Source organism: Nesoenas mayeri, assembly GCF_963082525.1.
Source record: "Nesoenas mayeri genome assembly, chromosome: 7".
In the NCBI taxonomy this organism is placed as follows: Eukaryota; Metazoa; Chordata; class Aves; order Columbiformes; family Columbidae; genus Nesoenas; species Nesoenas mayeri.
Window position 1 is genome coordinate 3,113,746 of NC_137551.1, and position 22,105 is coordinate 3,135,850.

A 22,105-nucleotide genomic window follows, 5' to 3' on the forward strand; every position below is an offset into this window, starting at 1 on the left:
CTAAACCAAAAAACCCATCAATTAAAAATAATTAAAAAAAAGAGGTGAACATAGAAATTAGTAGGTCAGTATTTCACCCAGATTCTTTGTTTCTTGACAATTCGTTCTGTATGAGATTTATTAAGTTAAGGATGTTGGCTTATTTTTTTTTATTTACACATAGATTATCGTCCTTCAGAGAACTCTGCTTTGGTAGAACTGTTTTCTCACCTGGTAAACAAGCAAAGTCAAAATCTCACAGGAGAGGAAATTTCAGAAGTGTTGAACCTGCAGTCAAGTAGCCAAAAGGCTGTGCTGCCATCCAGAGACCTGGATGGGCTGGAGAGCTGGGCAGGGAAATATTTAATGAAATAGAATAAGGGCAAGTGTGGAGTCTTGAATCTGGGCAATAACAACCCCAGGTTCCAGTATAAGTTGGGGAATGACCTATTAGAGAACAGCGTAGGGGAAAGGGACCTGGGAGTCCTGGGGACAGCAGGATGAGCATGAGCCAGCACTGGGCCCTTGTGGCCAGGAAGGCCAATGGTACCTGGGATGGATTAGAAGGGGGTGGTCAGTAGGTCAGAGAGGTTCTCCTGCCCCTCTGCTCTGCCCTGGGGAGACCACACCTGGAATCTTGTGTCCAGTTGTGGCCCCTCAGTTCCAGCAGGACAGGGAACTGCTGGACAGAGTCCAGCGCAGCCACCAAGATGCTGAAGGGAGTGGAGCATCTCCCGTGTGAGGAAAGGCTGAGGGAGCTGGGGCTCTGGAGCTGGACAAGAGGACACTGAGGGGTGACTCATTCATGTTTACAGATATATAAAGGGTGAGTGTCAGGAGGATGGAGCCAGGCTCTTCTTGGTGACAACCAATGACAAGACAAGGGGTAATGGGTGCAAACTGGAATACAAGAGGTTCCACTTAAATCTGAGAAGAAACTTCTTCCTGGTGAGGGTGGCAGAGCCTGGCCCAGGCTGCCCAGGGAGGTTGTGGAGTCTCCTTCTGTGCAGACATTCCAACCCGCCTGGACACCTTCCTGTGTAACCTCATCTGGGTGTTCCTGCTCCATGGGGGGATTGCACTGGATGAGCTTTCCAGGTCCCTTCCAATCCCTGACATTCTGGGATTCCCATCAGTCAGGCTGATATGACGAGTTCTACGTTCACCACTATGGAGCACCACCCTCAGTGTATTGAAATTTTACATTTAATGCTTCTTTCCTCAAGCCCACTGCTCTTCCAGAACAAAAAGCAGGAATTATTTACAAAGCAAAGTCCTGCCTATCTCGCCATACGAGCTCTTTGAACTTGAAGGATGGATGCAAAGCTGAGTAACCACATTTTCCTGTTTCTGCAGAGCAGGTTCCACCACGGATTTCCTCATGCTCTAGAGGAAAGGTTCTGAGGATTTAAGCAAGGTTTTCTACCCAAGTATTAACAACAAGCTGAAAGGGGAATCTTTCTTCCCGACCCTTAATGAACGGCTCGTTTCTAGTTTAATAGGATTGCCTAGCTACTGAAACAATAATTATCTCTACAAGGATCACTATTATGACACAGATGAGAATTTTTCTTAAGTTCACTGATAAAACATCACTGCAAAAGTATTTCGTCTAAATGTCAACATTTAAATGTTTCTCAATGACATTTAAGGACCAAATACATTAATATATAAGCCTCCTCTTTGACAATAGCTCTACTACATGCTGTAACAAGCAAAGTTTTATGAAATACAAAACACAACTGCAGATTGTGAAAGTGGCTTTTTTTTGGTCACGGCAAATATCCAAGACAGCAATTAAATCACACAAGCAGCTGCCTGCATGTTCAAGATCTAGGCCCGAGCTCAGGATGCACAGGGATGGTGTTTCTCAGGCACTTTCCTCCCCTGAAGCTCGAGGTTTGGAGGAGAGAAAGGCTCAACCGCTTCGTTCCTGAAATCCCTTAATGGCATCACAGAAAGCAAGGTGGTTTCAAACCCCAGGGTGCGGGGTATCTCACTATAACGAGGAATCACACTTTTCTACTGTCCTCATGTAATTATTTTGATCTCATACATTATCCTAAAATCATTTTTTACATAGCGGGGTGTTTTTTTTGTCTTTATTCTTTCTGACAGACTTTAAAATGAAAACTGGAGAATGAACAAAGAATAGCAAGATCTCTTCAACTAAGACGGCGGGTGGTTGGCAGTTTTTGTACCTCATTAATGGAGCAGATTTTTGGCCCTGGTTCTGCCACATTAGGAGGTGCTTTCCAGTAGTGAACCAGGAATCCTCTCCAACACTCTTCTATTTGGCTTATGTGGCTGATGTGCCAGAACAAACTGAATTAAAGCAGATCTTCATTACTGAAAGGAAATGACTTCTAATTACAGCTCCAGAGTTACTTCTTCCAAGCAAAATCAGGACCCTTTTTCTTCTGAGATTCTGACAAAGCCATAAGAATTGCAGATTAGTTGTCCCAGAACGTTACTAACCATGATGATAAATATCAGGCAATTAATGGAACATATCCATGTTTGGAAAAAAGAAAATTACGTCTATGATAAAATCAGTCATTTTTACCAGTTTATTCCCCCCTTAGTCTCGATAATTAAAGGAATCAGATTTGAGATTAACTCTCTAAAATTTCACCGTACAGCTTGATGACTACCTAGAAAATGGGCCTGTTCTCACCATCAGCCAAATATCGAACCCATGGGGGTCTCTGCTGACCAACCTGGGTTCCTGCTTCTCCTGTGCATCACAGGGCACTCAACAACCCAGTCCTAGCAAGAACCAAAACGTGTTTCTCTCACTCCAAACACGGCTCCAAAGATGATCTGCAATGATGCTTTTCTTGTCCTATTTAATTTTTGACTACATATTGTCCAAAACTTCGCCGTTTTCAGTCAAGCTCTTGATCTTTTTTTTTTCCCCTTAAAACCTTCACTTGTGAATTTTTAGATTAGTATGAGTGAAAAACTTAAAGCATGGAAATCATGCTCAGCCAGTTCTCTTTTCGCATTATAAAAAAGTCCATGTGTCTTCCTGTTGTATCTTTCACTGAAATTCACTATTCTGCCCCCAAACATGGGAAGCAGGATCTCCAGCACAGGAATCTCAAATCCTGACATAATCCAACCCCAAACTCTGATATAGTCCCTTTATTCCCACCCATAGGTATCACCTCTATCTCTGAAACGCAACTTGGTTAAACCTCCCAGCAAGAAAGCACCTTTCAGTGTATATTCACTTATTCTGCAGCCTTGCTATCATTTTCTCAACCAGAAATAGTGTTTCCAATAAATGAAACATCTGTTTTCTGGAAACATTCGTTACATTTGATAAGTTAATAGCACGGTTTTGTTTGTTCTAGAAGTGAAAAGCAGCCAATTTAGCTTTTCCTCTATCTGAAATATACCTATATTTAACATCACAAGTTAATCTTAGATACTGAACTGCTAAGAAAACAATTCTCAGGCTCATGTATTCACATATTAAAGTTACTGACAATTTTACTGACAATTCTTTTTAATTAGCTATGCTGTCTTGCTATACTCCCAAATACATAAAAATTAATTACCTGTAGCATCACATCTTTGTAATTTTAACCTTTTCATGCTTCACTACTTTTCACTACTTTAAAAAAGGCTCTACTTATCAAGACATTGCATATGGGAGACAGAATCAATCACAAAAATGAAAAAGAAAGGAAAGAATCTTAACAGAAAACTTAAAAGGCCTTTTATGACTCCTTATCATGCACTAGCAGATAATCAATAGCTTATCAAAGTTGTTCATTTGGACTTGGCTGGAAGAGTCATTTCCATAGAGTTAATTAAAAATCACGGATATCAAATTATTAAATACCTATGCTAGTAAATCTACTCTGAACGCTACTGGTTGTTCAATATTGTCCATTACTTTGAGCTTAATATCAATCTGGTGACCTCTGTATGGCTGCAATTTGTGTGAAAAGAGACAAAATAAAAGGCAAATGAAAAGTTTATCCATAAACTTTAAAAGAGCCACTGCACCCAAGATTTTATCGCAGCTTTCGAATTGCTTTTCAGGATTGTCAATCAGTTCATCATGCAGCTATGCTTCCATTTAATTAGAAAAATTGCTATCTGCCGCTCAACGGTACTGCAAATCACTTGGCCATAACAATTTGCCTTTTCATTTAAAAGAATACACCGACAACTGCATATGTGTCATGGAAATCAATCATCTTCATTTTTCCCTTTCCTAATTCGAGTTGCAGGTTTTACCTAAATTGCTAATGAAAAATTAATACCTGAGAAATGGATCAATTTGTTCATCTCTCAGCCCGTGGCACAGGGACTATTCGAAGCCTCAGACATGAGACTCTTATTTACCGAACAAGGGAAAACCCGAGAACATATATAGTTCCAGCCCCACTCTTTGAAGCATTTCTCTGGTTCGTTCTTGCAGTGTGGTTTAAGTGACACCATTGCCCTGTCTACCAATTAATTTTTGGCTAGTAAATACACAGGAATTCATTCGTCTCATGGCACATGCTATCTTTCACCTGAGATTTCAGTCTAACTTACACCAATTGCCAGGTTTTTCTAAATAAATATTCCAAGATATAACATACAGATAAGGAAAGTACATAAACCTTTTAGTATTATAGCAAGTAACCATTTGCCAGTGCTATTTTTCCTAACGTTTACTCAGATGCAGCAGTATTTGTGGAGAAAATGCAAAATGATTATGGTGCTAAATAAGAGAATGAGTTCATACAGAAAGCTGGACAATATGTGTGTGTGGTAAAACCAAAAAGTTAACAGCCTGGACTATAATGTATGAGAGGTCTGATGTTCTGTGCTCTGGAGCTACTACATTCATTAGAGAATGTAGAAATGTTACATAAAATATAAGCTTTACCTTTAAATATTTCTGTACAGAAACTCAGAAATAAGTTGTTAGAAGTTGATCTTCTCGGCTAAACATTTATTTAAAACCCAAGCGTGCTTATGCTTATTTCTCTTTCCTATCAAGCCCTGAAACCATAGGATGTAAAGAACACATGGGCTCGTTACTGGGAAATGTAAAAGGGATCTTTAGGCAACGCAAACGGAGTGAAGTGGGAGACAAACACAGCACAGCAGATATGGCATTTGCTACGTTCCCATGTATTGATTACCGAGAAACACACACTGGAATTCAAAGCTAAGATGAGTTTCTAACACTGGAAGAGATGAAGAAACAGATGAAGGGGGGAATAAAATGTATAAAGAGAAACATTCATTTCTCCTAATGATGAAACTATTTTCTCTGAAAGCCACAAACCCAAGCTATATTTTAACATTTGATTGTGCCAGCAGAAATAACCGTGCTCAATCATGGTCTAATTCCAGGATTAAGTGGAAATACCATCCCCTAAAAGGACATTTAGCATCAGGCCAAAAATTGGACTGCATCTACTTTGCTGAGAAAGGAATAATTAGAAACAAATTAAATCTCAAATTATTTCCTGACGCTTGATGCACAGGAAGAGTCCACAGGCAGAGTAAGCCAAGGGCTGGCAAACCTCTTTTACCATGTTGCCATAAAAGACTCCAAATCTTAGGAAAAACATGGCAAAGAAAAAAAGGCATATTGAGATGCAACTGCTTCAGAAACAGGTTCCTAAACCAGCCGTAAACACCTGTTTTAAATGTATTATATCTAACCAAGAAAAAAATGAATTGGCATGAAAAACTGGCAATCTAACCTGATCTTTTAGCTTTATGCAGCTGGACTGTCAGTAGGGGTAAATTCACTCCCAATGCACATTCAAATTTAAGCAGTGATGATTACAAGAAAAGGCAAGAAAACCCCCTTTCATCAGGGATAAGCATTCCTGCTTTTCCATGAGATTTGACCCTTCACATAAGTAAAAGACGCAGCTTCCTTATAAACTGAAAGGTTATATTAAAGTTGATTTAACCACATATATTCACTTCAACTCAGACTCAAGTTTTAGTTTGCCAAATTAGGAAGACTGTGTGTTTCAGCGCCACAAAAATCTTACTTAGCATCTGTATAGAAGCTCAGGCTGAAACAGCAGGCTGTCTGGCTTTAGTTTGCATGGTAAAAAGGATAAAATGTCTTCTGTGGGTAGGTATTTCCCACAGCAAAAATGAGAAATAAACAATTAAACACTAAAAAGAAACCTTGGACATTTTTAGAGACTTCTCTCTTTGACTAATAGCTGCTGTTATCACTAAGGTGGGGAGAGGCTGTTTCCAAAAGTTTCAGACATGACTTGTTTTGCAGCGTTTGATATATTAGCGTGTCTCTAGATGAAAAGTTCCAGGGGGTTTTCTGTTTGGAAGGAGTTGGGATTTGTACCGTCAGATGGGAAGGAACTGCAGTGAAACTCATTTAGAAAGAATTGTTAACTCATTATCATCCTCAAGCTCAGAAGCTGTGAAAAACCAGCACATCTTCTGCAATGTTAATTAGCTATCAATAATAAGCATAAAATGGATTTGTACGGAGCTGATTAAACCTGTTTACTTACAGAAGTGTCACAGAATCGACTGGGTTGGAAAAGACCTCAGAGATCATCAAGTCCAACCCTTGGTCCAACTCCAGTCCATTTGTCCTGTGCTCCCAGCACCATCCACCAACTTCAGTCCTCCACCCAACTCTTTATTTCCTCCTCCATCACAACAAAACAAGCCTGTCCTGTGCTGCTGTGACCTCAGTTCCCTGCGACAGCATTTCCAGAGAAGAACCCACGACTGGCATCTGTGACGGTTCCCACAAGGGTCAGTTCTCAAGTCCCCCAACAATAACTGCAAATAACACCACCAGGGAAGGTGCTATGAAAGATCTTTTAGTGCAACTGCTACAGGACATCACCCTGCGATGCTGAGCGAGAACACTGCAAGGGAACGGGGAATGGCCTGGAGAAGAACTGGCGTGAATTTCAGCAAGAAATGAAAAGATAAAACATGGGTTTTAAAAAGCATCTGTTGTATTTTACAGACCTAACAGTCTGATGCAAAATGCATTCTTCACTGCTGACTAGGAACACTTCGAGTGACTCTGGATTCCAAGTGAGATGGACTTTCTGTCAAGGTAAAACTGACGATTTGATGAATTTACTGTGTAGTCGCAATTCTTAATATAATGATGGTTTATTGTGCTTTGCATATATGCAAGCAACAAGAACTGTTTTGTCCCTTCACAGAATCACAGAATGTTAGTGATTGAAAGGGACCTCATAATATCATCCAGTCCAATCCCCTCGCCAGAGCAGGAACACCCTTGTGTGAAGTATTCAAACCCTTTTTATTTTGGGAAGAGGAAACAAAAAAGCTTGTTGAAATGATAAAAAAATACCCTGCTCAGCTTTAAATATGGAACATATAATGACCTAAACGTGCAATAAAAAATTTATTGTAACTCTTAATTTCTGTGACAGTGGAGCAAAACTGTTCATTCCGCCTTACCTCCAAAGTCTGCAGTTTGCACAGTTTCAAACCTGTGTTACAGGCTGCATGGACATGTTTTTATGATGACTGTTTTTTATTTTAGCCTTTCATCCTCTGCTCAGATCCATCTCCTTGAGCCTCCCAACAGGGCGGCTGAGCCCGCAGGCTCTGCGAGGTCCCTGCTAACACAACTCCTAAGGATACCGAGGATAATTAGTACAAAAATCAATACTTGCCATGTAGGAAGATGCACCAGTGGTGCATTAATAAGCAACGTCTCATAATGCAGCTAGGTGGTTAAAGTGTTGAACCTTGAATTAGTACAAAGAAAGCCTCACAGGTGTCACGGAGTATATCAGTGTTCATGTAGACTGGTAATTACCCTACAGAACGTGATAATGAATCAGTTTGTTGCAAAACTAGTCCAGTTACTGATTAAATAAACCTCATCTACATTTTACTGGTAATTGGCTTTCCTTCTTTGCATGATGATGGAAAAAAATGAGTAAAGAGATGGACAAAACCTTCGCAAAGTAAGCATGACGGGAACAGACAGAAGGAGAAAGAAGGAGGAGGAATTATCTTTTCAATGTTATGAGATGTTCATGAGGTTGTTTCCTAACTCCATTTGATGAGTTGCACATACTGTTCATTAACGCTAATTTATTGAAGTCTTCCTGAGACAATAAATCACCAGATTTGATCAGCCACAGAAATAGTAAGCCAAATATGTAAAAGTAAGTATAAATGTATAGTAAGCTAAATAGTAAGCTAAAACTTTGTAACAAAAAAAACCGAAACTCAAACCTAACAAACACCACAAGTTTTCTCAGAAATGGAAATCTAGCTAATAACAATAAATCCATTCCTAAAGCAGGAAAGTTATGGAAAACCACGTATAAGTACAGGGAGCAATGAGCAGACACGGGAGGTTCATACCTGCATCCTTTCACCCAGCACAGGCACCTCTTTTCTTTCTGTTAGAGGCGATACATTTGGCTTGTGGAACTTGAATTCTGAATGGTTTATGCCAGCTCTCTGTAAGAGATCACTGCTGTACTTTGCATTCCCTTCAAGGGCATGAAGTCGAGGAATTTGCAAGTGTATCATGAGACAGAACTTCTAACAATGACTGAGAACGTTGTCTTCTCACGGGCTTTGGTGTCTTTGTTTGCAATTATTATTAGGGGACTCAAAACTCAGTAGATTTTTATTTCTTTTCCCTCCCAGCCTGGGAACTTGTAAAGCAGCAACCCCATGACTGTCGTGGACGGTGAATCGGACTCAACGGGTAGCACTTCCTGAGCAAATGACTGCCCAGGGAAGCGATGGATAATCTCAGGTGTGGATTACAGGCCAGTAATGGAGTTCTGTGTCCAGGCTTCAGCAGCTGTGAGGCGATTAAGCATTCAGAAGAGCTAACAAGCTATAACAACATCAAAGCTTGTTGACTCATAACCATGACTTTCTGCTTCCTCTACCGTGTCGCAAGAGCATCTCACAAGTGTTTGATATAAGAGACACTGACACGTGTATGATCTTAGCTGTGATCATTGGCCTAATGAAGCCATCGTAGCAATTAATTCCAGTAGCTCACTGGTGGCACTGAAAGAGTGACAGCCACAAATCCAGGCAACCATCGGCAAAGAACGTTTCACCTTGTGGCAACGCTCAGCTGGTCACAGCACCTGGCTGATCAAAAAGGGATCACTCTATGTTAGTATTTCATTCTATATGCACACGTACAGGACCAGCAGATAACCTTTGGTTCTGCTTGGAAGATCTGCAGCTTGGGGCAAACTGCAGAAATGCAAAAGAGGTTGTTACAAGTGTCCAGACAGTAATTATACAGAACTCTGCCCAGCCTGGAGCGGATTTAATAATATTATTAATACTGCCATGAGTCAGACCAGCTCTCAGAAGGCACAGTGTAAACCTTGACACTGTTATTCAGGAAAATAAATTGCTTCTCCGGTAACAAAGAGCTCCACTAATTTTGCTGGTCTCTTCCATCTCTGCCAGCCAAAGGCCATAAACAAAGCACACGCTGTATGGATTCTTCATTGCCAATGTATGCAACTGCTTTAGAGAATCTAAGGGAAAGAAGCTTGGAAAGGAAATCTGATTTTTACCTCAGTAAATTAATGGATGGAGGCCAACTAAACATAAGTAACCATGCAAGACTGAACAAATATATTCTTCTTACCAGTTACATTGAATTCTTTATTTTAGGGGTCAGCTGAGTAGGCATCTTTCCCTGCAAAGTAGGACTTCTTTTCAAGTTACTGCTTCTGAATAATTCATACTTCAACGCTCTTTGTTCTAGATTCATTAATATTCCTTCTCATGTTTGTTGAAAAATTACAAAGCAAATTAACAAAATGACAATGCTGGACTCAACCCAGTCCTTTAGCCTATGTAGTGGCTACAATGAAAAAGACTTCAGCAAACAGTATTCCGTTCCACCTGCTACACTTCGCTGAGGCTTCTTAGGTACCATCTGTATCTTCTAAATGCATTATAATTTAGAAGTCAAGTAAATATTTGAGGAACATCAAGGTAAAACTTTGTGTTCAAACATCCTTCTTCCACTTAGGTCTATCAAAACGGCTGCAGTGCCGCAAATAAGATAAACAGCAAATCGCTGGTAGTTTATCAAAAGAACTGGTTTCTCATTCCATGGATCAGATTTCTCAAGGTGCAAAAAGGCAAAAAGCAAACAGCAAAAGCTGACATCTGAACAGACTGTAGCTTATAAAGTTTAAATGAATACATTTTGCAACTCGGCACCTAAATCACTAGCCAAATTTTTTCCAGGCTGGACAAACAAGCCCCAGCGGATGCTCTTGGTCACGGGTAGGGATGGAGACAGAGCGGAATTCCATCTGCGAGAGATGTAGCAGAAAAACTGTACGATTTGCATTATACCTTAAGGTAACCAGATAAAAACCACTGTAATGACCAACCACTGGTTACGAATAATTTCTGCCTCACTTGCCTCTGTACTGGGAACTCTATCAGATCTGTGCAGATAAAATGGGGTCATAGCCTGTCATCCCATGTAGTTTGGGTACCGCAGTAATGCTGGTGAGGCCACTTGTGGTAGCCCAGTTTCCTTAACATGACACTAAGCCCAAGGCAAATTAATGTAAAATTTAAAGTCAAAGCATTTGTTCACAAAGTCAAAAATAGACACCACCGTTACAATGGCTTATCAAACACCAAGGGGTCGAAGTGAGAGAAAAAAAAGTGTAAATCAATATAACAAGGCTAAATATGGAACATGTCTCCCCTTCCCTTTTCACAACTGATTTGCTACTGTTATAAACCCAATACTAAGGCTCCAGTCTTGTTACACCTTACAACTCAGGCTCCAGTTATTAGGAAGAGCTGGTCCAGCAGAGAGAAATCACCGCCCTTGGAGGTGCACATGCCCAGTCTTCTCCAAGAAATTTGCCCAGAGGTCCCACCAGACTTATATCACCTCCCCAAGACTTGTTCTAGCCCTCCCTTAACCAGAAGGCACACTAATCACCTATTTTGATTACAATAAGCCCTGCCTTACCTCTTTGAGACTGTACTGGTTATTAAATCAGAGCCTACACTGTTAAACTGTGCAGAGGAATTGATCAACTGCTGCGTACTAGCCACAATTTCAGCCGGTCCTAAAGCACATAAAGCAACTAGGAGAGACTTTGAAAGTCACTAAGAGCATCACCTGCATCACCCAAGCAGGGTGCTGGCAGAGCTTGGTGACCCTGCTCAAGCACATTTGCATCGGGAAATCGTAACATATGGGTTGGCAAAAGACTATGAGGCAGCGGACGGCAAGACAAATAAGGCAGAGAACAGCAGGAACCTCCACACTTACAGTCTCAAACTTCCCATCTCACGGTTAGAGGAAGAGGGGTGGAGCGTGTCCTGCAATGATCGAGGAAAGTCATGATCTTTATGTCAATACTCAACCTTATCTTAATGTCAGTCAGTGTCAATCGGATGGGGTAATACCTAGTGATTCAATCAGTTCTTCCTTTTTATATTCTTAACTACATCAATCAAAAGTCATGTATCAATATCAATTAAGAAATTAATTTTTCTATTTCACTCGCTGCAGAGCTGCACATCTCTGTAACAGCAAGCAGCGGTTCTCCTGTGAGGAAGGAGAGCTGGCACCACCTTTCATCACAAAATTATAAAGCTCCTCTTTGTAGTGATTCATTGTGCATGTTCTGGCGTGAAATGAGCCTCATGCTGACCTTTATCCCTGTACTAACTGATGTATTAACCGATGTACTCAGTACAAGCATTTCCATGAGAAAAACACACGGATCTCTTTAATGTCTCTTGACTGAGACCAGAGAATGGCAACACACAACCTTTTCAGGGACTACTGACTAATGCCTCCCCTGCAAAAAATCTTTCTCCTAAGGACTGTAACAATCTCGAATGTCAAGTCTTTTCTCAAAAGGACTTGAGAGCAAAACACAGACAGATCAGGAAAAGCAACTCCACAACTTCCCAAATTTCACTGAGACTCAGATCTTGTAGATGAGGAGCAGTTTGCCACTATAACCAAGCTAGAATTTCATCATCTATTCCTACATATATCTTACCTTGGTTTTCTTTCTTTTAGTACATAAAACATGGCATCAAGCACACATGACATTTCCAGTTACAGTTCTCAATTGCATCCATAGAAGATGACGCTTGTTTGCAAAACAAATGTATGAAACTCCTACTAAATCAAGAGGACTTACAGGATCAGTCAGTTCTGGCAAGCTTGCTTGGTAGGTGAGAGGTCTGCAGTCACGAGTATTATTCACCAAGACACAGGGAAGAAACATTGGGCCCAAATCATCGCCATCGAGCACGTCTACGGTCAGCGTGGTTGTACTCGTCCTTCGCTCATTAAGATTTTGGGCTCTGTCCTGTGGAGCAAACAAGTTATATTTGGTGAGACTTTCTGAATTCGGAATCTACGAACAGAAGTTTAAAGCTAAGGGCAAAACATCTATGCACGATCATTATCCAGGTTCTAGGAAACAGCTAATTACAGAATCTTCAGCCTCAGAGCTACAGCTTTTAATTTTATAAAGGCTCAGAAATACAGTTAAGAGACAAAAGCTTCCCGCTTGAATTAAGAAATACTTTGAGACATAGATCACTCAGAAATAATAGAGTGTTGAGAAATCAATTCCAAGGAATGTATGCAATTAAGATACATCTTGTTAAATCTATAAAAATGCAGCGTATTTGTAAAAGATAAAAAGTTCCTTGTGCCTTACTCATAATCTGAAATATATTCATACGCTGCCTTGTGTAGCTCTACCAAATTGTATCTACAAGTAAAATGACTTGAACTTACAGAAATGCAAAGCATAAGCAGTAATTACTACTTTTCTAAGTGGCAGTGAAGAGGCACTGGACTGTAATGCTCAATCCACCTCCATGTGCCATAATTTAAGAAAGATTTAGCACCTCCTTCCCCCACCCTTTTTATTCTTAATTTCCACATGGTCTAGAATAAACTACACTTCGCTGAATTCTGGAAACCACTTGCATTATTTTTATATGCTGAAAAATGTACACACTAGTGACAGTTCACCTTTTTATTCTTCTGTTACCATAGTGAACAAACAGCATGACTAGCAAATAACTTTTTAAAACAGTCAAAAAGAGTTCCATTGTCAAAGAGGAACTGTTGTAACAGCTTTTCCTTACAAAAATTAAATCTTGTGGAGGGAATATGGGCCATTAGCTGAGTCTTGCCCTCTTATCCTAGGATAACATTGACAGAAAATAAAAAAGCAATTTTTAAAAATTTATTTGTGCTGTTTAATATCATCATCTGAGTAAAAAGAATAGGTCATTGCTCTCCATAAGACTGGAGAAGTGGTTTTTTCCTTGTTTGCGGTCCACTCAGTTCTTGGAACATCTTTACATTTACAGTTATTGGATATGGGAATTTCTGAATTCAGCTTTCTTCATGGTCAACAATGAAAATCAATCCCAGCTACAAGGAGCAGCCTTTACCACCAACTAAACATTTTTACATTCCCCCAGTATGAATAACGCTGGATCACCACAGATACAGAGTAATTAATCTCATGCAGTATCTTCAGGATGCAAGAAGAACATGATCATCGCTCATGTGGAACAGAAGTTTGATTGTGTAGAACATACAGAAGAGAGAACTAGATGCAGCCTGCAATATTTGTAAGGTACAACGACTTGTTCTAGCAGCCAGAAAACATCTATAGGTGCAAAAAGCACTGAGATATACCCCCTGAGACCACCTTCTGTTGGGGGAATGCTGAGCGTGCCACAAAATATGTAGGAAATGGGATTGTAAAACACGTTGTTGTGGTGTAAGCTGGTAGGTGGCTCAACACCACACACAGCCACTCATTCATTCTCTGCCTCCTGCCAGCAGGACAGGGAGAGAATAAGAAGCAGGTAAATCTGATGGGTTAGGATAAAGAGAGTTTAACAGAACAAAAAGGGAAATAATAATAATAATAGACTGATAGAGTGATGCACAATGCAATTGCTCACTACCTAGAGAAACTGGAAAGACTTTGACTTCGGAACAACTGAAACACCAGTGTGTTATCAACGCTATTCTCATCCTAAATCCAAAACACAGCACTGTGCCAGCGACCAGTAAGAAAATTAACTCCATCCCAGCCACAATCAGGACACGTATCTACAATCCTGTATCAGAAAGATGACAGCAATATAAACACATGAATTCAGGAGCAAACTATCTCAAGTTGCTTCAGAGCGTTCTCATTTTTCCACAAATGAAGCAGTAGCACAACAGAGGTACATGAGAAAAGTTTTCATTTCAGCTATTACCTGAAGGACAAAAATGGAAAAAAGCTTTCACAGCCCTCAAGGGCATCGAAAAACAACTCTGATGGCAGATATATTATATATATAAACATCACCTTTCTGCTCAGTACACATTATCCTATGTAAAACCTGCTGTATATGCATGCAATATGACTTGAAAGAAAAAAATCACTTCCTTATAGAAAAACACATTTCAAACCTAAAGGATACAACTAAATTGAATCCATTAATCTCATTTGTGATCAAATTAGCATCGCTAGATTTGTTAGAAAATGAACATTTAGTGACACTAGAATGCACTTTTCTGCATGGGCTGTATTTCAAATTTGCAGCTTGTTCCTTGTGCCAAAAAGGTTGTCTTGTTACACACACTGAACAAGTCTTTTTAATCAGTAATAATATGTCTAAACTTTCAATGACCTAGATAAATCTTAAATAAGATCTTCAGGAGAAGAGTATTATCAGACCTAGTATTTCAGGGAGATTCCTTCTTCCCTTGGAAAATTTAAATCTGTGAACTAAAAATTGGTGGCATAAATGGCCATTAAGAGATCTCTACTTACATTTGCTTGAACAATGACAAAATAACGTGTCTTTTCTTCATAATTCAGTCTTTCCCGCAAAACTACTGCTCCGGACAACGTGAGGGGAATATCAAAGGTCCTGTTGGAAGTCTGCAAAAATTTAAACAGTATGATGAAATTGAACATGTTGCAAAGCTAAAACACATTTCAGATAGGCCACAACAAGATGATCGATTGGATGGCATGCCAAAATTGCATTTACTTTGTGTTTTCTCCCCACCCAGTTTACTCCATAAGAACCCCCCAACAAATAATCTGTATGTAACAGAGTTCTCTCTGATTCTTTGCATACACATTATTACTTCCAGCTACAAACTGAAGTCTATCTCTCTTGCTCCTTGCAGCTCTGCCGTGCTGAATTTGCAGCAGCGCATTCCCAAAAGCTTCGCCTATTTGGCAGCTGAGAATTCAGGTCTCCAGTTTCTACAGTTTGCTCTGTCTTCATCTTTTCTTTTCTCACTCTTGTAGAAAGTATCAATTAAGAAATTCCCTTTACTCTGGAAATGAAGTACTAAACACAGAGCACATCAGCGCTACACACTGAAGCACAAACGCAGGTTTCTCATGTGAGATCTGGTTCCTGTTCGATTATCAAAATAATCGCACCAAAAAAACCTGTCCATGCTTCAATCCACCAATATAGAATATAGTTAACATTTAAGCATGTTGAGCAGGTAACAGCAATACAATATTCTAAAACCTGTGCACAGAAAACACTACAGAACTACAGAGTACTATTCTTTCCTTAGATAACATAACAAGGCCTTTTTTGACGCTAAAAGCTGAAACGGGTTAAAATTGCAGCCTGTTTTTCAGCAAACAAATGATAATGATTGTGAAATCCACCACATTGCGGATATTTGTGGTGTGCAGGAAAACAGAATTGGAAAGTACATCACAGACTCAGCCACTGTTGGCTTATGGCTGAGTTTAGCACTCATCTTTTTGGGATTAAAAAAATACATAGATCTCATTGGAAAAAATATCTATTAAAACATTTATAGTGTGGCAAACCAGGAAACCAGAACAGACTCTTACTGTTGGAAGAAAGAAGAACCAAGTAGGGTTGGGTTCACTGCTTTTGCCTCCCTCTTCCTCTTTTTTTTTAACAGTATTTGCACAACCAAGCAGGCGGGTTGTGAACTATGCAAATAGTTGGGTAATATCTTTGAGAGCTTGTCCTGGTTTTGTTAAAAAACAAGTTTCTCTTTTAGTGAATTTGCCTGTCAGCTAAAGCTTCATATTAGCTGCATTTTCCTGGATAACCAGATACATGTTTTGGTGAACATAGCAATGGAATGCGAGGTTATTGATAAGCATGGATGGACATCTCGCCAGAGGGGCAACGAGAAACAGGTGACCAAGAAACTGACCAACTGTGTATAACATCCCATTCACGTGAATACTGCGTATAAAAGTGGGAGAGCACGAGGATCTTGTCCGTTTTTTCCCCTCTCTTTTTCCCTTTTGCTTATGGCCGACATTAGGAGAGGACCTTGCGAGTCATCTCTGTGAACTGAGGCCTAGTGACAGACTGAATCCAGCTCCGGTTGGCTGCAGAGTCCAGTCCAGGACTTCGGGTGCCGGCTCTGCAGTTGCTGGGACTTTCAGGATTGGTTTTGTATATTTTGTATTATTTTCTCTATTCTTATTAGTAGCATTAGTAAAACATCTTTAATTTTTCCAAATCTCTTCTCTCTGTCCTTCTTTCCCTCCCAATCGCCTGTTCTGAGTGGGAAGAGGGGAGAGGGAGGGGGCAAAAGGGGGAAGAAGAGGAAGAGGAGGTTAACAATACATCTGCCAGGGTTTTATTGTCACCCCGCAATCAAAACCCTCAACAGAGCTGTACAAGATGATGATGTGTGTGCCACTTGTAATTCAGGAGGAAGATCCTCCTAACTGCTTTAGCAGCTTAAAAGGGCAGAACCAGCTGGAAAGGACTGCAGCTGAGGATCAAGCAAAGCACTCTCCAAACAACTGCTTTTGCTTTGGCAGATCTTGGTGTGAAGATGCACTGCAGTGGGACTCTACAATCTAAACTGTTAAGATCAGCACAATTTCAGTAAAAAACTTCAACTTCCTCCCAAACTGCTTGTCTCTACAGTCCCCTCTTGCTCCAACATAGCACAGAAATGCAATCGTTCAGTGCTCATTTACAGCTTCACTTCCAGAGATAAGGTTGTGCTGCCGCTCCTGAAGGTACCACATCAGATCAGCGCTGCGATCCCTCTGCGAACTCTGCTTCTTGCTGCTGCAAACCAAACTGCCATTAAGCTCCAACACAATTAAAAGATGTGCATGACACCATCATATCCCAGCTGCATTTGCATCCGACATTGAATACAGGCCAGCAAATTTAAAATGGGGAAAGTCACGTGGATAACAATTCCATTTACTCCCCAGAGAAGTCATATGCAAAAAATCTTTATAGTCAAAGCATTATGCATCTTTCCTAACTCCAGATGTACTCAAAATGTTTGATTTCGAATCCTCACCAAACACAATGCAATTAATCTCTGTAAAATTATCAAATACGGAGGGAGTCCAGAACTTTTTAATAACCTTCAGGTATAAACAGAGCTCTCAAAGGTCTAAAAATCCACTCTGCGTTAGGAGACAGAATCTTTTTGGCAAGTTAATTAACTCGATAGTTAACTTTGAACAGCTAAGAAATGTTTTCTAGCATTCCTTTACCTGATAGCTAGAGCCCAGCCCTGTGTCAAATATGATTTGCATTCATTTTTCTACTTGGCTTTTATAGAGCTTCCCAATTAAAAAACAAAATAATTAAGTGCTATCAAATTCTAGAATAACACCTCTTGTTTTTACAGGGCTTTTTCAAGTGTCTGAACTAGTCTGCAATGGAACTCAGGAGCTGTAACTCGTTTGGTTTTCCTAAGGCAGCAGACCGTGCCACTGGTGCCAAACCCTCTGTGGGCATCTCCATCCATTCCTTCATCGGGAATACAATAGTAAGGCAAAGATGCAATTAAGCAACTAACTACTCCAAAGAAGTTGTTCCAACCAGGGAAATCCCTCAACAAGAACAAATAAGCCTCACTGAGTAAGAGAGGAAAATATGAGTCCATTAGCAGTCACAAAACTCAACCTGAGGCTGATGTGGTTGTGGGAGATGCTTTTAGAATAATTATTTCCCAGGATGCCTATGAGCAATATAACACTATAACTTAAAGAGTAAACAAAATACAAAGCAGCTCTTCTATTTCACTGTGGCACAATACATTTTAACAGAAATGATATTTAAAGGGGTTTGGATATTTATATTTATTATTGTTTTCAGTCTAGCAACATATTCAATGGATGTTAAAATTCTAAAGTTATCTGGAAGAAGTATTTTCTGGAAGAATTATTTTTTCAGTGCCGATGTTTTTCATCATCTTTACTGAAACAGAAGAAATAATTTGAGTTGCTTGTGTTAAGTATTATCACAGAATCACACAGAATCCCAGAATGTCAGGAGTTGGAAGGGACCTGGAAAGCTCATCCAGTGCAATCCCCCCATGGAGCAGGAACACCCAGATGAGGTTACACAGGAAGGTGTCCAGGCGGGTTGGAATGTCTGCAGAGAAGGAGACTCCACAACCCCCCTGGGCAGCCTGGGCCAGTGTTCTGTTACCCTCACTGGGAACAAGTTTCTTCTCAAATTTAAGTGGAACCTTTTGAGTTCCAGTTTGAACCCATTGCCCCTTGTCCTATCACTGGTTGTCACTGAGAAGAGCCTGGCTCCATCCTCCTGACACCCACCCTTTATATATCTGTAAACATGAATGAGGTCACCCCTCAGTGTCCTCTTGTCCAGCTCCAGAGCCCCAGCTCCCTCAGCCTTTCCTCACACGGGAGATGCTCCACTCCCTTCAGCATCTTGGTGGCTGCGCTGGACTCTCTCCAGCAGTTCCCTGTCCTGCTGGAACTGAGGGGCCACAACTGGACACAAGATTCCAGGTGTGGTCTCCCCAGGGCAGAGCAGAGGGGCAGGAGAACCTCTCTGACCTACTGACCAACCCCCTTCTAACCCACTCCAGGTACCATTGTCCTTCCTGGCCACAAGGGCCCAGTGCTGGCTCATGGTCCCCTGCTGTCCCCAGGACCCCCAGGTCCCTTTCCCCTATACTGCTCTCTAATAGGTCATTCCCCAACTTATACTGGAACCCGCAGTTGTTCCTACCCAGATGTAAGACTCTATACTTTCCCTTGTTATATTTCATTAAATTTTTCCATGCCCAGGAAAGACAAAAGAGCGGAAAGCAGAATTCAAAGGTGATTTCGTTTGGTTGGTTTTGTGCACTTGAAACTGTTTGTCCATTCCGGTCACTCCTTCCTGTCTTCTGTTTACTTTTCAAACATTTGTAGTAGCAGAATAGCATTTATTTAGAACACTTCCATTTTGCAAACAGTAAAAAGGTGATGTTGGCATAACTTTTAGTACCCCCTATTTCCATAGAAAACCCTTGCCTTTGTTTCTAAAGCTTTGAGAGAAACTCTTCAGTCATACCTAACACCAGCATGAAGAACAGCTGAGAATGAAACATGATGAACCCACACATCGTGTGCCAGTAATTTTACTCATTTGAGTAGTTGCACTGAATTGTCATAACTCAAGAGACTACTCGAGCCTGCAGGATCAATTTAATCTCTAAGAAATGACTACAAATATTTTAAAGATACACAGCATACAAAGCCAGAAAATTCCCTATTTCCCAAATACCTATTATCACAATCCCCCTCGTGCCAAGAAAGACATTGTCTCTTTGCAAGACAAGGCTCCCCAGAAAAGACCGTGACTTAATACGCTGCAAAGTTTTTCAAGAATCCATCTCTGTCCTCAAAATATTTACATATAGTAAATAAATATTATGCTTCAGCATGTAGCTATGCAAATACCAACAATTACCCCAGTAAAGTAAAACAGTAAGGTCTTATATCATTAGTTCACACTTAATTCTTCTTTGATTCTGTCACTATTCTACAAAATTCTGTCTCCTAAAAAGTATGAGCACAAAGTGTCAATTCAGTAGCTATTTAAACACTTGTTGAATTCAATGGAAGTTGGACGGAAGCATTTATGAGGAGTACAGCTTAAATGGTGCAAATTGTACCAGAACTTGCACGCCTGTGCTTCCAATGAAGCTGAAAATCAGATTGCTGTTTTCCCACAAAACCATTTCTGCTCAAATTCCCCTTCAGTAAAAGCAGGAAATCTCATTGAGAGGTTAGTACAACTATGCACTATATTCCCCCAACTCTGCACCTTAACATTATGTCATTTTGGGGATGAATAACAAGCCACTCATGTGCAAAAACTTGTTATGATAGAGAAATTCACACATCTGACCCTAAAGAGAATTTATTTTAACACTTTCAGCTTTTTCTCTCTATGAGTATGTGTTTGCAAAGATAGTAGGTAGTGATTACTACTGTTTTATTTTAATAACATACATCCCGCTCTTGTCATGGAGACATATGTATTTAAAAAATGAGAATGTCTCTTTCAGAGTCTCTTCTTAGCTGTGAATCTATTAGGTATGAATGTCTAGGAGTAAATACAACTACCTGTGATGGACTGGAAAGATACACCAAAACCAAGACAAATTGCAGGAACAAGACTGGAGAAGACAGGGGATTATTAATGACTGACACAATGGAAGGGAAGGTAAAACCAGCTGTGTTTACTGGGCAAGGAAGGATATTCCACATCTCAAAGGAAAGAATTTCTTCATTAAGTCCAACAGCAACTTCTTGTTCACTTACTGCTTCAAGGTGTGCGTGTGTGTTTGTATATATATGAAGAAAAGCTAAATGCCTTTACCTTGTCATTAGGGTTGTACTGGATGACATATTCTATCTGGCCATTCGGACCATCATCAATGTCAGTAGCACCATTGTTTCCAGAAAATCCTGTGAAGATGGTTGTTCCAACTGGAGTTAACTGCAAGACCAGAGGCAGATACTCATTAAAACCTTAACGTATACAAGAATATTCTATAGCTCTGGTCTATAATGCAAGGTTGACATTCTCTCCTTCCCTTTGTTCGGCTTGGAGCTTCATGAATGAGCAATTATTTAGACACGATGTACTCAGACCCCAGTTTGATGCCAAGCATCACACGGAGAGTGAAACCAATTTCCATGTTTATTCAACAGATTGTCTGCATCAGGAAAGAATCCCACTTGTTTTAAAAAACAGGAAGATGAAAAACAAGTCTTAGAAATGAAAGAATTCAGGAAATAAATACAAATAGAGTAAAAAAGCACAAGTTTTTTTCAGACTCAGGAAGGAAAACACAAAGATGAGCTGCAAAAGTAAACAGAACTTATTTAACAGTGTCTTAATGACAATGTGAATAGTGCCAGATAAATATCATTACATGCAAACACAGACACCCAGAGAGCTCTATGGCTTTAAGCAAACACAAAAACAATGCTGTTTCTCCAATATTTTGTTGGCGGCAACTGAATACCCAGAAAATTATATTTTGAAAATGAATCCATTTATAATTATCCTAGCATAGATAAATAGCATGAAATCAAGACCCATTGAGATCAAGGACAGCAGCTCCACTGAGTTCTTGGCGGGGGCGGGGGGGGGGTCATTTCTGAATTTTAATATTCAGAAAACTTCGTAATGAATCAACCTAAAAAATAAATGAGCAAACAGCTCTGGACTCACCACTGACATTCTCCATCCGTCCCTCCCGCTGCTGCTCTCATCACATTCACGTTTTTGTCCCTTGAATTCACAGAGACCCACTGACCCTTCTTCTGTGCTCCAAATGTTATATGAAGCCACCAATTAAAACTACATTTGGATGGCGACGAGCACAGACAACACCTTCCCCTGCCCACCTCTGGTCCCAAGGCTCCGCTTCACAAACGACTCCTTTTCTCCTCACAATTTTTACCTCAATTCTTGCTGCCAGCTGCCATTTTATGCTTTATTAGGTCCCTTTTCCTGAGGCACCGGAACCGGCCAGAACCGGCTGGAACTGGCTGAGACTGCCCAGAGCGGCCGGATCAGGGTCACAACAAACACAAAATGGCTGCTCATTAAGAGATAACAAAGGAAACAGTTGTAAAAAATAACTAGTGCTAAACACCAGAATTACAGCTGCACGCTCTTACTGTACAAGTTAAAAGCTAAAGCCTTGGATTTAGGGTTTTCCATCCAAACTAACGGACTGCAGATGGGCAGACCTTTGTGAATCTAATACACAGGTTATCTACATCTTATTTCA

General features: G+C 40.3%; 1 protein-coding gene across 1 annotated transcript in view; it reads right to left on the reverse strand.

Moving 5' to 3' along the window:
• The window catches only part of PCDH15 (protocadherin related 15), a gene marked incomplete at its 5' end in the record, with an annotated part of 280,224 nt that overhangs the window by 200,779 nt on the left and 57,340 nt on the right, over nucleotides 1-22,105 (reverse strand). Inside the window, 3 exons of the mRNA XM_080347717.1 lie at nucleotides 12,171-12,341; nucleotides 14,832-14,942; nucleotides 20,680-20,799. Of these exons, the coding sequence (XP_080203843.1) occupies nucleotides 12,171-12,341; nucleotides 14,832-14,942; nucleotides 20,680-20,799 (402 nt within the window). The remainder of the gene's footprint in view (nucleotides 1-12,170; nucleotides 12,342-14,831; nucleotides 14,943-20,679; nucleotides 20,800-22,105) is intronic.